General features: G+C 46.1%; 1 protein-coding gene across 1 annotated transcript in view; it reads left to right on the top strand.

The window, feature by feature from the left end:
* Col23a1 (collagen type XXIII alpha 1 chain) overlaps positions 1–15,610 on the top strand; it is a 200,963-nt gene that overhangs the window by 17,311 nt on the left and 168,042 nt on the right. Inside the window, exon 2 of the mRNA XM_069993802.1 lies at positions 2,415–2,481. Coding sequence (XP_069849903.1) covers positions 2,415–2,481 — 67 coding nt within the window. The remainder of the gene's footprint in view (positions 1–2,414; positions 2,482–15,610) is intronic.

The following is a 15,610-nucleotide window of genomic DNA, read 5'->3' as shown; positions in this document are numbered from 1 at the left end:
GTCATGAGACTTTTATCTCCAATAAACCACCCAAAAGCCAGAAGTGGAGGTGTGGTTCAAGGGGTAGAGCACTAGCCCTGAACAAAAATGCCAAGGGAGAGTACCAGGCCCTGAGTTCAAAACCCAGTACCAGCACAAACATTTTCTAAAAAGACCTCCAGTAATACATTCCCATAGTAGCCTTAACGTCACGGTTTCATTCTCATCTCTCCTTCATTCTCATCTCTCCTTTCAGTGTCTTCTGGGGTAGCTTGGAAGCCATTGTATTGCCTATCAGTGGCTGATAAAGCCCCACACCCTCTAAGACAAAAGGGCAGGAAGTGATAGCCGTGTTAAAAGATCATTGTTGACCGCACTGCATGCTTTCCTTTAAGTCAAGGAAATCGCCGGATTCTCATTCCTGTCTAGCACTGATACACAGATCACAGCTTCTTACACCAGTCATCTGGCCGGAACTAGAAGGTTGAAGTTTTTCCCAAGTCCATTTTGAAACCTGTTGTTAGATCATTTGCAAATACAGCTGGAAAAAAGATGGAGTTCAGATGGAGTTCAGGCCATTCTTGACCTGTTCCCACACAGACCTGGGCCTTAGGGGTCTGGGTCTAGACCCCCCCAGGGGGTAGTGGAAGGTGGGGTGCTTTGGTGTTCCTTTTTTTTTTTTGTCTGTTGTGGGGCTTGAACTCTGGGCCTGGGCGCTCTCCCTTAGCTCTCTAGCTCAAGGCAAGCACTCTATGACTAGAGCCACAGCACCACTTCCACTTTTCTGAGTGGTTTATTGGAGATAAGAGTCTCATGGACTTTCCTGCCCACGATCCTCAGACCTCAGCCTCCTGAGTAGCTAGGATTACAGGCATGAGCTACCAGCTCCCAGCTTTTTTTTTTTTTTTAAATGAACCAGTGCTAAGGCTTTAACTCAGGACTGTCCTTTATCTTTTTCACTCAAGGATAGTGCTCGGCTACTTGAGCCACACCTTCACACTTTAGCCATAGCTTTTTGGTGGTTCATTGGAGATGAATTTCACTGGCTTTCCTGCCTGGGCTGGCTTTGGATCACAATCCTCCAATCTCAGCCTCTTGAGTAGCTAAGGCTCAGTATTGGGGGTGCCTCTAAATTACTTCTAAATTACTTAGCTTGAGGGGTACAGCTCACTGATAGAGCATATATGCTCAGCATGTGTGAGTTTCTTCATCCTGAGATGCCCTCTAAATAAAGTAAAACAAAATACCTTGTGTGTCCTTGTTAGGACTTAGTCCTAGCTGTTTTGGTGTGGTGGTTGTTTTGTTTTGTTTTTTGGATGATGGACCAATCACTTTTCTCCTATATGTGGGGATTATGAATGAATTTCTTCCTTTATGAAGCTTGGATCCTATTGTCTATGAGCAGAGACCTCTAATTGGTGCCTCAGAAGTTGCTGGGGTGACAGCTCAAAGGTAGAGCACAAATGGAGCATGTAAAAGCCCCTGGCTTGACTTCCCAGCATCATAAAAGTTGCCCTATGGGTCAAATGGAGCCTGAGAGTAACAGACTTGTCTCTAGGAGTTACCCCTGTTAAGTGTATGTGTGAATCTGGATTGCATTTCTGGGGTAACTCTTCTTTTCTCTATCTAGCTCAGGGCTGGGCATATGTACAATATCCAGTTAAATTGCACTGAATCACATTATCCAGGCCAAGGATCCCCACTAGAAAAAAAGAAAGGAAATACAATGTCATCAAGGGCAAATTAAACCAGAGCCCTCACATCCAAGGCCATGGGTTGGGAGAGGTCGTGGGGCTCCCTGAGGATTGATGGGGTAAGCTTGTGAGTCCAGAGAGCTGCCACAAGGGCGGGGGGCCAAGGGGGAGCAGTTTTTGATTTATCCTACCATGGCCTCTCAGGTCACGGCTTTGGCCATGCCTGGCTGGCTGGCAGGATGCCCACTTGTGTGTTACTCTTGGGGTTATATTTAAACATGTTGCAACACAACACAAACCAGCACCTTATCAGGCATTGTTTCAGGCTTACTTTTGCTTTTCCTCTCCTTAGAAAAATTGCCTATAGAATCTAATGACCTTTCCAGAAATGTTCTGAAAAAACAAACAAAAAAAATGCTACCACCATCTGAGATCATTCAGATATTTTGAATTTTTTGTGTGTGTGCCAGTGTGGGGGCTTGAACACGGGTCCTCTTGCTCTCATTTGGCTTCAGCTTTTTGCCGGTTAATTGGAAATAAGAGTCTGATGGGTTTTTCTGCCTGGATTGGCTTTGAACTGTGATCCTCAGATCTCAGCCTCCTAAGTAGCCAGAATTATAGGTGTGAGCCACCAGCACCCAGCAGACACTTTTTATCCCCTAATTTTTCTAGTTGTACCTTCCTGTATTCTGAAACTCATCCATACATATATGTTTCTTTTTCCTTTCATTCTTGGGTCAGAAATTGGATGGAATTGTCAAGGTCCGGACTGTTCGAGAAGCCCCGTCAGAGTGTGTCTGCCCCCCAGGTAAGCTAAGAGTTCTTTTCTTTAGTGGCTTCTGATGTCAGTGGGCGGGGCCTTTCTTGCTGTCTGCTCATAGCTTTACAGGTCACCCATGGGCAAGAGGATGGTTTTGTGTTTCAGGCTAGAGTGTGGAGGACTGTTATAGACCTTCCTCTCATTAGCTAGAGACTCAGCAAGCTAAACTGACTTGATTGATTAGCTGTACTGGGAGAGGGACCAAGAGGAGAATGAGATAATTTAGAATGAAGACATTGGTTTTAACACCATAGGCAGAGCTCTTTCAGATACAGGGCAGAGTCTCTTCCGTCTGGCTTGTTGGTTTGTTTGCTTGTGGTTGTTTTTGCTTTCATTTCTTTTGATGTAGACAGAGAAAGGGACCAGGAAACTCACAAGTTTGGATTTTGCAAATGATTGGCTCTGTCTTGTGTTTTTCTGGTGTGGCTCAGGAGCGCCAGGAATAAAGCCAGGATTTGTGGATTCCTAACCCATGTAGCTCAAATGCAGATTTATCTAACAGATCTTCTGGTTGTCTTTAGAGGAACTTTCTATGGACCACAATTGAGCATTCGGTGGTGAGCTCTACTCTTGGTATTTGCAGGGTTGGAATAACTCTTGCTCAGGATAATGTGTAATACCAGTGAGCGAGTGAAGAGCTATAATGTGGCTCAGCGGTCCTGGCATGCTGGAGGAGATGGTTTCGGTTACCTGTTCCCAGAGCATGGGAGCAGAATACAGTGCCCCTTGTCTTCACTGTCACTCCTATTAGCCAAACTGCTTGCCATGTCCCAGCCCATTTCAACGGGTCCCGAGTCTAGGCTCAGAGATCACTGCCAGCCCAGGCCTGAGCTATTCCATGGCAAACGCAGATCTCATGGTGGGAAGGGAGAGGATTTTCTGGCTGAGCTCTAGCTAGAATCTCTGGTGTTCTAGTAAGAGGAAGAAGGATGTGACAAATAATGACACCATGAGCAGGTTAGTAATTCAGAAATTGCAGTTTACACAGGGGAAACTTAGACTGATAAATGAGTTTCTGGATGAGCAACAAAATGGGTCAAATGGGAACAATCCATCTTTTCGTTGGTTTTCTGAGTGCTGAGTTAGACATTCAGCCAGCTCTTCACATCATGGCATGCACTTCGACAGATGTTGGCTTATAACCACCTTGGATTCAGCCATCTGGGGATTCAAGGTATCAGCAACGAAAAGTTGAATTCATATTGAACATGTGCGTACTTTTTTATCATGACTTTCTGAAAACTAGAGTTGACATGTCATGTGCATTGTACTAGGTATTATAAATAATGTAGAGACTATTGAAGTCTATGGGAGAAGGTGCATGAATTATGTGCAAATGTAACCTCTTTTCATATTGGGAACTTGGACAGCTGTGTATGTGTATGTGTATGCATGCATGTTTGTGTGTTTGTATGTGTGTGTGTGAGAGAGAGAGAGAGTGTGTGTGTGTGAGTGTGTACTGGGTTAGGAGAACTGGCTAGAAGCAATCGCCTATAGATACCAGGAGAACCTGGACATTCATGTGATTTATATATGTTTGTTTGTTTGTTTTTAAACTGGGAGTCACAACCATTCACAACCATTCACATTGAAGCTCCTTTGCATTTTCTAGGCAGTAGTTTTGAACTTGTGGAGAAGAATTAAAAAGCTGTTTCTATTTGTAGATGTGGCCTGGGTGGCAGTGTGTAATAAGTTTCTTGCTGTGGGTTAGTACCAGAATGGTCCAAATCCCAAAGACAGAGACAGATGGAGAGAAGAGTGTGTGACCCAGGGTTCTTGAATAAGTCAGAACTTATATCAACTCTTGGGTCTCTCTTGCTAACCATAGGGATGCTCTCCTCATTCTCCTTTCCCTTCGCCTTTTCCTTCCCTTCTTCTGATGCTGGGGATCAAACCCAGACCCTCTTTTATACAGGGCTGGTAAGTGCTCCACCACTGAGCTCCACCCCTAGCCCACTGTGAGAGCTTTGATTGGATGTGGCAACAATGTTGGAGTTGGTCCTGGACCCATTGGAAGTCATGGAGCAAGCACAGTGTCAAGACAGTGACCTGCAAGCTGTCCTGTGGCCTGTCCTGTATCCCTCTGTGTCTGGGCAGAGGAAGGAGATGCTGAGCGGCTGACAGAGGCTCAAGGAAGAAGTGATGGAAGCTAGGGAGCTGAAAGGCTGCTGGGGAAGTCTGGACAGTTTTGAACACACCATGCATTCCACGAAGCAAAATGTTCACTAGCTTTTCCGTGTTAGATTTTAGCAGTAAATACACAGAGTTGAGCTTCTCTCCTAGCCAAATTCCTGGCCAAGAGGATTTCGCCATTGATGGTATTTTAGAAGACTGGAGAAGTAACCCTTATCAGCAAGTCTTTGATTCAGAAGGTGACTGAGCACGCCTCATCCTTCTCTTTCCCTGATGAAGAATCTTTTTAAGCATGGTGCTGGGTACAAGGGACAAAAAAAAAATAGGACACGACCTCACAGTTTGGCAACTCTTTGGGTGTACAGCGGAAAAACGCACGATCTCCCCCTCTCCCCATCTGGCCTCCTGCCTCGCTTGAAGGACCTTTTGTTTTGTTTTGTTTTGTTTTCCTCAATGGGAATTGTGGTTTTTAGGATTGCAGCTCTCAGGATTTCAACATTTTAGGAGTTCAGTCTGGGGATTATGATTTTGGAAGATTTTGATATTTAAGAGATTTTTAGACTTGGGGGTGGGGAGGGTGTGATCCTTTGGGGATTTCCACATTCGGGATGAGGACTTTTAGATTTGTGTCTTATGGCACAATTGAGCTCACAACTGAGCTTGGGAGTGGGGGTCAGAACCTCTCCAACCTGCAGAGACACATTGGAACTCCTCATTCTGGTCAACCAAGGCTGTTTTTCATTGGTTGTAGTACATGTGGTCTGTATGGCCCAGGAAAGGGCCTGGTGTTCTCATCAGGACCTTCTGCCCACCTTTGTCCCTTGTTCTTTTCTACCTGTCATCTGGAGTCTGAGCTCTCCCTGAAGACCCCAATCTTTTAGCCACATAACTCCCCCCACACACACATACCCCCAGCCTAGTGGACTGGCACATGTTCCCAGTGTCCAAAAGAGGACAGAGGCCCTTTTCTGTTACTCCTTTCTTCTCCGCAGACTCTGATCAAAAAGCCCCACAGACTTCTGGAGTCTGGAAACTTAGACCACCCTCTGTAGCTTCATCCCCCGTCTGATCTGAGATACGGAGAGATCCCCACCCCAGTTCCTTCCCACGACCCAAGGAGACAGTGTAATCTATTGTCAGATCCTTGCAGTAGCGGGCAGATAAGCCAGGCTAGGGAGAGGCCATGCTTCTGTATGTCGCCTATTGTGAAGAGGCTGGAAGACCAGGCTGGAAGATCGTGAGTTCTGGGCCCAAGTCCATGGTGCCGGTGACTGGCAGGGCTGTGTCCCCAGCCAGCTCTGCGACCTCAGTGGAGTGCTTGTCATTGAGTTTTGTACCCTTTGTCTAGAAAATAACATAGTGGATTGAATTGTGTTCTCCTACAAGATAGATCCAAGTCCTAGCCCTAGTGTCTGAGAAAGTGATCTGATTTGGAAACAGAGTCCTTTTGTTGTTGTTCGTTCCATTACTGAGACATTAGCTTGAACTCAGAGCCTAAATGCTGTCCCTTAGCTTTTTCACCCAAGGTTAGTAGTGCTCTTCCATTTAAGTCACATCTCTGTTTTTTGGCTTCTTAGTGAGAAATTGGAGATATGAGTCTCACAGACTTTCCTGACCAGTCTGGTTTTAAACATCAGTCCTCAGAACTCAGCCTCTTGAGTAGCTAGAATTACATGCATGAACAACCAGTACCCAGCCAGTAAAACATTCTGTGAGTGGTCTTCACCACCCACGCTGACCAGCATTGTGACCAGGACTAGCTACATGTGATTAGTGAGCCTCTGAGAAGTAGCATATGTGACAGAGAAACTGAACTTTACAATCTTATTTCATTTTAATGGATTTTAATTGAAATTACCATTATCTGCCTAGTGGCAGATAAATGAAATTGCTCAGCCCTGTTTGGAGGTAATGCATGCATACAAATGCTCCTCATTTGAATGATGGTCTGACATTCCCAATCAACCTCATTAGAAGTTAAAAATATCCCAAACGAGAGAAACACTCAGAATCCTTGTTAGCCACAGTTCATCGACACTTAACACAGAGCTATTTTATAATCAAGTGTGGACTTGCTCATGTAATTCATCAAACAATGTGTTGAAAAGCAAAACCAGAGTAGTCGTGTTTGTGGATTTTTGCACTACAGTAAGAATTGAAAAATTCTGAGTCAAATTGGGGACTATTGGTATATCAATGAATAGCTCCATTGTTGGTGTGTTTTTGTTTTTGTTTTTGAAATGGTCTGCTCCAGATCACATATCAAAAAGCAGGTGCTAACACTTTTTGGGGGGTCAGTGTTGGGACCCTCTCACGCTGTTGGGATGTCCTGAGATGTACTTGGTTAGTGCCCTGGAAAGACTTTGGGTTGTTTCCTGTCCTGTGACCTTACAGGCCATCCTGCATCTGTTCTGTGTTGGAAAGGACAGCTTTGCTCTATTGGCTTGTTTTCTGACGATCCCTATGACAGAGCCTGGGGTTACAATGAAATGGAAAGATAGGGCCCCTCTGTTCATGGGGGAAGCCAGTCAGGTTGACTTTGGAGCTGGATCTATGGGTTATGTTACACAACCCTGGCCTACACCGTGCTGTGACCAGTCATGACATACAAGTGTTCTTCCTGTGTGAATATCAGAGCCTGAGAGCCCTGCATTCAAATGTTAACTTTCACTTAATTAGCCACCAGGGGGTCCCATACTGGTGTAAAAATTTGAGTTCACTCCGTCTTTGAAGCGTAGCATCAGAATATTGATTCATGTCTGATCATCCTTCATGGAAAAAAAAATGTAAAAGGAATTTCAGCATGTCACCTAACCAGAAGTAGCAAGGGGCAGAGGCAGAGCCAACTTGAGGTATGTCTGGGCTCAGGGGCCAGGCATCCCCCAGCTATCAGGCACTGTTTTCAAATAGCTTTATTTTGGGGTGCTTGCTCCTTGAGAAGGTGGCCACCAGCAGAGACCAGTGAGGTTCTACTTGCTCAACCTCCCCAGCAGATAGAGCAACACCTTCCTTAGTAGCCCCAGAATTGGAGAATGGGGATATTATGGGTTGAACTGTCCCATCTTCATATGTTGAAGTACTAACCCCCAGGCCTCAGGAAATGACTGTAGTAAAGATAAGTATTTAAGGGCATTAATGAGACCTATTAGTGGGTCTTCACGGAAAGACATTTGGAACACACACACACACACACACACACACACACACACACACACACACACACACACACACACACACACACACACACACACACACACAGGACCACATGAAGACACAGTAACCCACAAGCCACAAGAGAAGCCTGAGACAGAACCAATCTGATGATGGCAAGATCTTGGATTTGTACCCTGTAGAACTCTGAGAATATACAATCCTGTTTCTGGGCTCCCAGTCTGTGGTACTTGTATTTGTTTATTTTTTGTGCTGATACTGGGGCTTGAACTCAGAGCCTGGGTGTGGTCCCTGAGCTTTTGCACTCAAGGCTAGTTAATATTCTACCATTTTAGTCACAGCCCCATCTTCAGCTTTTTGCTGGTTCATTGGAGATAAGAAACTCGGTGATTTTACTGCTTGGGTTAACTTCAAACCATGGTCCTCAGATCTCAGCCTCTTGAGTAGCTGGGATTACAGGTGTGAGCTACTCGTGCCCTGCTTTGTATTATTATTATTACTTTTTTTGCCAGTCCTGGAGCTTAAACTCAGGGCCTGGGCACTGTCCCTAAGCCTCTTTGTGCTCAAGGCTAGTGTTCTACCACTTGAACCACAGTGCCACTTTGGCTTTTTCTGAATTGTTTATTGGAGATGAGCGTTTCATGGACTTTCCTACTCCAGCTGGCTTCAAACCATGATCCCCAGATCTCAGCCTCCTAAGTAGCTGATTACAGGCATGAGCCACTGGTGCCTGGCTTCTGTATTGCTTTTTTAATGACAGCTGTAGCATACCCTTGCAGGAAGTTGTTGTCTGATGACAAGAATGAGGACCTCCTGGAAACGAGCAGCAGCAACGTTGGTGCAACACGGAATGTGCAAAGTGCCATGGGACTGTGTGTCCATGTTTCCAGCTTACGATGGGGCTGCATCCTGAAAAATGCAGTTTGGTGCCACTGAAGGGTCAGTCCTGTTGATCACATGGCTGAGGGGAGCATCGGGAAGGAGGAACTGCCACATCTTGCTAGCCTGGGCCAAGATCCAAATTCCACATTCCACCTACAGTTTCTACTGAATGCATGCTGTGCTTCTGCGTGATCATAAAGAGAAACTCTAAGCCAAACCATGCTAAGTCGGCGTCTCTCTGAACATGAAAATGATCGCAATGGCCAGTTTCATGCTATATTTATTTTCCCATGATTTTTTTAAACCCAGCATTGACCTTGATTTGCCTGGAGAATAGAATGCACTGATTTTCCAGGTCTGGGTCAGGTGACTGTTCTTGGAACTAAGGGACAGTTGACGCCATGAGAAATATGTGGTTACCCTAAGAAAATTGGGGTGCTGTTAAACACACACAAACAATGGAGGCCTCCGGGGACATTTGCTAGTTGGGGACTGTCAGAAGATTCTGGATTCCACCAAAGATTTGCCTCCACTGCCAGCACTCAGGCTGTCTTATCCTTTGTGGAATTTGTCCCAAAGGCAAGGACATATCAAGGACATTAAGTCTGAACTCCGACCACCTGGCTCAAATTCTGTCACCTACCAAGCCTATAACCTCAGGTGGGTTATGTATTCTCTCTGGGCTTCAGTTTTTCCCTCTGCAAAGTGGGTTTCTGGTTGTGTCTACCTCAGAGGACTGTTGGGAGGATTATTGAAAGAACTGGGACCAGGCTCCACATCACTTGCTGAGAATGAGTTTCTTTGTGATTACTGTGAACGCAGATTCATCCTCCTGCAGCCAGGAGCTGCTGGAAAGGGAAGGAGAGGAAGTACCAAGTTGGAGGTTGGCTAGGCATCTTCTAGAAGGGAAGAACAAAGTCTTGGCACACTTCACTGGCATGTTCTCTAGGAAGTGGGTGAGAAATGCAGGTACACAGGAGCAAGAACTAGGCAGGAAAGGTGATCGTGTGGCCTGAGGGCTCTCCTCAGCTTCAGAAGACATCTGGCCCAGCCTAGCACAGCTTCGGCCTTGTTTCTAACTTGGCTCAACCTGTCCTGGACATTATTAGGAACTTTCCAGAAGAGTAGTAATCCTCCTCATTGCCTTATGCCCTTTTGTTTCTTTGTATAATATTCCAGAGATATGTGTGGTTTCCAAATGATTTGTACTGTGCTAGTAGTGCTGGGGAATTTTCTAGGAGTTAATAAACAGATTCATCAAGGGCTAGAAATTCCCTGCTCAGTAGAAATGTCTGGAAGTTTGAGCTGAGATGTGAACTCTACTGAAGAGAAGAAGATAAGCATCATAGGGGAATGACACAGAGCCCAAGATGTTTCTAGAAAATGCCCCTGAGCAGAGGTAATCCAAGTCACTGGGGTTCATCTTGGTCAGCTTGGTCAGCTTGGGGAAGGAGACTTGGGCTTTTAGAACTTTGAAGAAGCTATCTTCTTTGTTTGCGTTGTTTTGTTTCTATCAGTTGTGGGGCTTGAACTCAGGGCCTAGGTGCTGTCCCTGAGCCTCTTTGTGTTTAAGACTAGCGCTGTACCACTTGAGCCACAGCGCCACTTTCAGTTTTGGAGTGGTTAATTGGAGATAAAAGTCTCATGAGAACTTTTCTGCCCCAGCTGGCTTTGAACCACAATCCTCAGATCTCTGCCTCCTGAGAAGCTAGGATAACAGATGTGAGCCACCAGTGCCTGGCAGAAGTTATCCTCTTGAATTGGAGAGTTGTTTAAAATTTTACATGTGCCACTAGTATTAAAACTCAATTGACTTCATTTTATAGCGAAATTGAGTGTCAGGTATCTCATGACATCAGATTGCACCAAATTGAAGGAGATATTTTATGTGTGGAGAAGGGATGTGTTTTTCTTTTTCTTTTTCTTTTGTTTTGTGTGTGTGTGTGTGCCAATACTGGGACTTGAATTCAGGACTTCTCTGTCTCTCTAGCTTCAGTCTCTGTCTCTCAAGGCTGGAAACTTACCATTTGTGCCTCACCTTCACTTCTAGCTTTTTTTTTTTTTTTTTTTTTTGGCTGGTTAATTGGAGGTAAGAATCTTTTGGATTTGTCTGCTCAGGCTGGCTTTGAACCTCAGTCCCCAGATCTCAGCATGATTATCTGTAAGATTAGACATAAGGTTACAGGCAGGAACTACCTCTTTATTTATTGGTGCCAGAATTCTCTGGAGCATGGTCTTATTTTCAGTTTTGAGGTTTTACGATGAGTGGATTGTTTGTTTCATTCATTCATTCATTTTCATTTTCAGATTCCATACCCAGTGCATGTGAGTCCTGTAGGAAGTGTAAAGATGGTTAGCAACAGTTTGTTGTGGATGCAGTTTTTAGAAACAAGAAACATACAGGACTAAGAACAAGAATAGGAGAGCAAGATGGCCCCAGGGAGGAGTACCTGGATGGAGGAGGTCCTTCCCAGGGACAGTAACAGGTGGGCAGGAGCTTGGAGACTGGTGAGCCTGTGTGTTAGCCAGTTGGGATAGGAACATGAGTCCCTAAGATTTGCCGTTCTGAGCAGAGGCAAAGGCAACTCCTTGGTAGGAACGTGCTGTGGAGGCGAAGGTGAGTCCAGGGTGTGGAGGGATTTGGCTGTATTCCATGGGACACAGTTGACGGTTTCTGAGTGGATGACAGATGTGATTTTGACAGAGAGATCCATTGAGAAGGATGTGCAGGGCAGGCATAGTTTCAGTTTGTCACCGTAGTGGCTCCTGAGCCGTGGGCAGTGGCTAGCCCAAGGAGAAGGTTGGTAAATACCTACTTTGTCAAGTAGGAAGGGCTCACGGGGACTTGAGTGGGGGCATAAGACTTGAACCGGGAATAGCTGTGAGGGACAGCAGACCACACGGTAGACAAAACTTCCCCAACAGGATGGATGGACATGGGAGGGGATACTGCAGGCCTGGGGGTTAAGGGGAGGAGGGTAGCAAGAGGAGGAAGGGAAGAGATGGGAAAACACTGACCAGAAACCAGGAAACCCCCACAAGGAGGCCATTTGGAAGAGTCCATGGTAAGCAAACTAATTTGTAAAGGCCACTGATGAATGGAAAAACAAAATAATTACAAGCTCTCTCTTCAGATATAGCCTAGCTGCTCTAAATCTATTAATTATCAGATGCACCCTGGGTACTGTATGGAAGGATCTTGAAATTGAATTGTTTTGACCATGGGAATTTGGAGATTTTTTTTTCTTGTGACCACCAGAGGGAGCCCACTATATTTATGAAATTCTATAGAAGAACAAGACTTTCCAAAAAAAAAAAAAAAAAAAAAAAAGTGGCGGTGGGGTGGGGGAGGGAGGGAGAGTAGTTAATGTATAGATATTTAAAGATCACTAGAAAACACAAGACGTCCAAACCAAGGGCAGTGAGACACAAAGCTAAGCACCTACTTGGATGTTTTTGTTTTTTTTTCTCTAGTGAAATGAAAGACCCTTCTTGCCCCCTCCCTCGGATTTTCCAGATGGTTCTAGAATCAAGTGGTTTGCTGTTAATGTCAGGAGATGATGATGATGATGATGATGTGAAGGGTAAAATATCCATTGGAAAGCACATTTCCTGCAAACACATTATTTCTCTATAATCTAGCACTTAGTGAACACACTCTGGTTTACTTGTAACTGTGGGAAAATGACCTCAGCTCATTCATCTCTGTGCCACCTTTTGGGTGACAGGTGCAGCCTGCCTCAGGGTGGTGTCGTGTAGCTTTGTACACTGGGATGAAGTGTCCCATGTCTCAGAAACGTGTTGGTGGGCTGGCTTTCTCCGGCTGAGCCCCAGGATAGTAATAATGCCCAGCTTCTGACTTGGTATCTTAACTCAAGTGCAATCTAGGTAGGCGGAAGACAGAAGTACAGTGGGTACTTTAAAATGCCCTGTTAGAAATGGACTTTGAAAGTGCATTTTCCACATGGAAACAAGCCCTGAAATCCCAGACTAGAAAGTAGTGTGTCTCAGCCAGCCAGAGAGCCTGGGGCATTGTCTGGAGACACTTTGTAGCCACAACTTGGGGAGTGTTACAGATATCTTGTTGGTTGAGGCCAAGGGTGCTGCTGAGCACCCTACCATGCCCAGGACAGCACTACCCCAGGAGTTGCCCAGCTCCAAATGAAATGAAAGTTGGGTGCTTTTCTCTGCTTGAGATTCAAGAAGGTAATCTTGTCAGTAGTCCAGATTGAAGGCCCTGCTCAGAGGGATTGGTCCCCTGGGCTAAGGCTGTAGCTTTGTGCTGGGGTTCCATGCTGAAGTCCTCCACAGGGTTAGGGAGAATTCCTGGCTTCATCCCCAGCACCACAAAAGCAAATAAATGCTGCTTTTCCTGGGACACTGTGAACATAAAAGCTTAGATTTTCTGTGTAGGAAAGAAGGAAGGAAGGAAGGAAGGAAGGAAAGAAGGAAGGAAGGAAGGAAGGAAGGTAGGTAGGAAGGAAGGAAGGAAGGAAGGAAGGAAGGAAGGAAGGAAGGAAGGAAGGAAGGAAGGGAGGAAGGACACATGAACGGATGGAAGGAAGAAAGGAAAGAAGGAAGAGGAGGGAAATGGAAGGATGGATAGATGGATGGGTGGATGGAAGGAAGGGAGAGGAGGGAGGACAGATGGGTAGATGGAAGAGAGGGAGGGAAGAAAGACAGATTGATGGAAGAGAGGAAGAAGTAAGGAACAAAGGAAGGAAAGAAAGAAGGATGAATAGATAGATGGAAGGCAAGGAGGAAAAAAGGAAGGAAAGAAGGGACAAATGAAGGATGGGAAGGAGGAAAGGAGAAAGGAAGGAAAGATGAATGGATGATCCTCATTATATCGTGAGTCAGAAAAACACTCTGTCCACTGAACTACTGAACACCACGCTTAAGAGCCAAGGGTGCTGGGAGCCTTCATTTCTCATATGATGAAGCTCGCTGCTGCTCAGGAAAAAAGCAGGAAGCCAAGCAGCAGTGACTGCAAGGCACTGTCTCCAGGGAATGAGAATTGGGTGCTTCTCTCTGCTTGAGATTCAAGAAGATAATCTTGTTGACCAAACCCAGAACTGTCCAACTGTCCCCCCCCTCCCATCTACTTCCCAACTGGGGGCTTCTGTGGGAAGGCTGGAGGAAATCCCACCTCCTCCATGGTACCAGGATGTCACGAGAGTAGAGAAGAGAGTCCAGGTTGGGATGCAAATGGGCTGGGCATCTGCGCCACTTGTGAACTCCAGGAGCTCAGACAAAGTCACTTCGGGCTCCTTGAATTCCCTCCACTGCTTTGTAGGCTAGCAGCAGCAGTTTTAAGCCCTTTTCTTGCATGCCATACTAGTGGTTCTCTAGGGATCCACCAAAGTCTCTCCTAGCCCCCGATACCCACTGTTTCTTAGAAGACTATATGTGGATGGGGCTGCTCCCTCATGAGGTCCTGGTGTGCTAGACACTGATGGGCCCAAAGTGGCCTGTTGCCTGCCCGTTGCTTTAGAAGCTACTGGAGCTACTGCATGCTGGCTAGCCTAGGAAAAGTTCAAAGCTTCGGAGGCTGAGGCTGCCAGGGAGGTATGGGGGTACCTTAACAGGAAAAGTTAACAGAGGAAGACCTGCTGCAGAGTGGAGCAGAGGTTGGCGGTGTCCCCATTTAGTAACTCAAAGACTATATTTTAGCCCGGTGCCAAGGGCTCATGCCTGTAATCTTAGCTACTCTGGAAGCTGGCATCTTTGGACTAAGGTTCAAAGCCAGCCTGAGCAGCAAAAAATCTAAGAGGCTCTTATTTCCAGTTACACAGCAAAAATCTGGAAGTGGAGGTGTGGCTCAAGTGGTAAAGCCCTAGACTTGCAATTCAAGCAAGCCTCATTGCACACACACACACACACACACACACACACACACACACACACACACATACACACACACACGCACGCACGCATGCATGCACACACGCATGCACACACACACATGAATTCACTTTATTTTTTATTTATTATGATACTTGCACAGGGCCTTGTGCATGCTAGGCACTACTGTATTGCTGAGCTATACCCCCAGCCCTGGGAATGTACTTTAGATCACGTGTAGAGCCCTCCAGAGCCCCTGCGGGTGGTGACCTAGAGGCTGAGCAGGAATGCCTTTGAACTTTGTCACTAAGACTGGACAGGGCCCACGCTGAGCCTCACTGCCCTTCCCTGGCACCTGGCCTGGCTCACAGATGGCAATGAAGTCAGACCCCACGTGCTGTAAGGTCATTTGTACTCTGCAGCAAGGTATTTATTACTTGTAATGGTGGGTTCTGTAGCACTTCAATGAGGGTTCTGGCTCTCCATCTTACCACTTTCCCTGGGTGGAGGCTGGAGGGGGCCAGGTTCATATCCAGAGAGGCGGGGCATAGCTGCTCAGGGATGGCTGCTTCCTGCTCTGCCAATCTCTAGGCAGAACTCAGACTTGCTTTCCCAGAGGGCAGGGGGAGCCTGGTGCTAATGGCGCATGCCTGGAATCCTAGCTACTCAAGAGGCCGAGATCTAAGGATCAAATTTTGAAGCCAGCCTGGGCAGGAAAGACCCCTTGATCTTAGATCCCAGCTTTCTGAACTGTGTAGACTAAATATTGGTTGGAAGCTATGCACTCTCTAGTGTTTTATTACAGCAGTACACATGGACTAAGACAAATTGTTCTGGTGGGAGGAGGTGGAGGTGATGGAGGGGTGGGTTTGAGATTTAGGGACCACAGTATGTTGATGTCTGCCCACACCCACCAATGGCAGTGGTTCATCTCCTCAGGCTTTGTGGGGGGGAGTGGGAGGGGAGGTAGAGAATGGCCAAATGGTAGTATATGCCTGTAGTCATGGCTTCTTAAGGGGCAGAAAGATCATTTGAACCCAGAAGTTCAAGACCAGCCTGAGCAACACTGCAAGATGCTCTCTCAAAA

The sequence above is a fragment of the Dipodomys merriami genome, unplaced genomic scaffold (assembly GCF_024711535.1).
Source record: "Dipodomys merriami isolate MVZ:Mamm:240054 unplaced genomic scaffold, mDipMer1.0.p SCAF_44, whole genome shotgun sequence".
Lineage (NCBI taxonomy): Eukaryota > Metazoa > Chordata > Mammalia > Rodentia > Heteromyidae > Dipodomys > Dipodomys merriami.
This window is presented reverse-complemented; position numbering and strand designations above follow the sequence as displayed.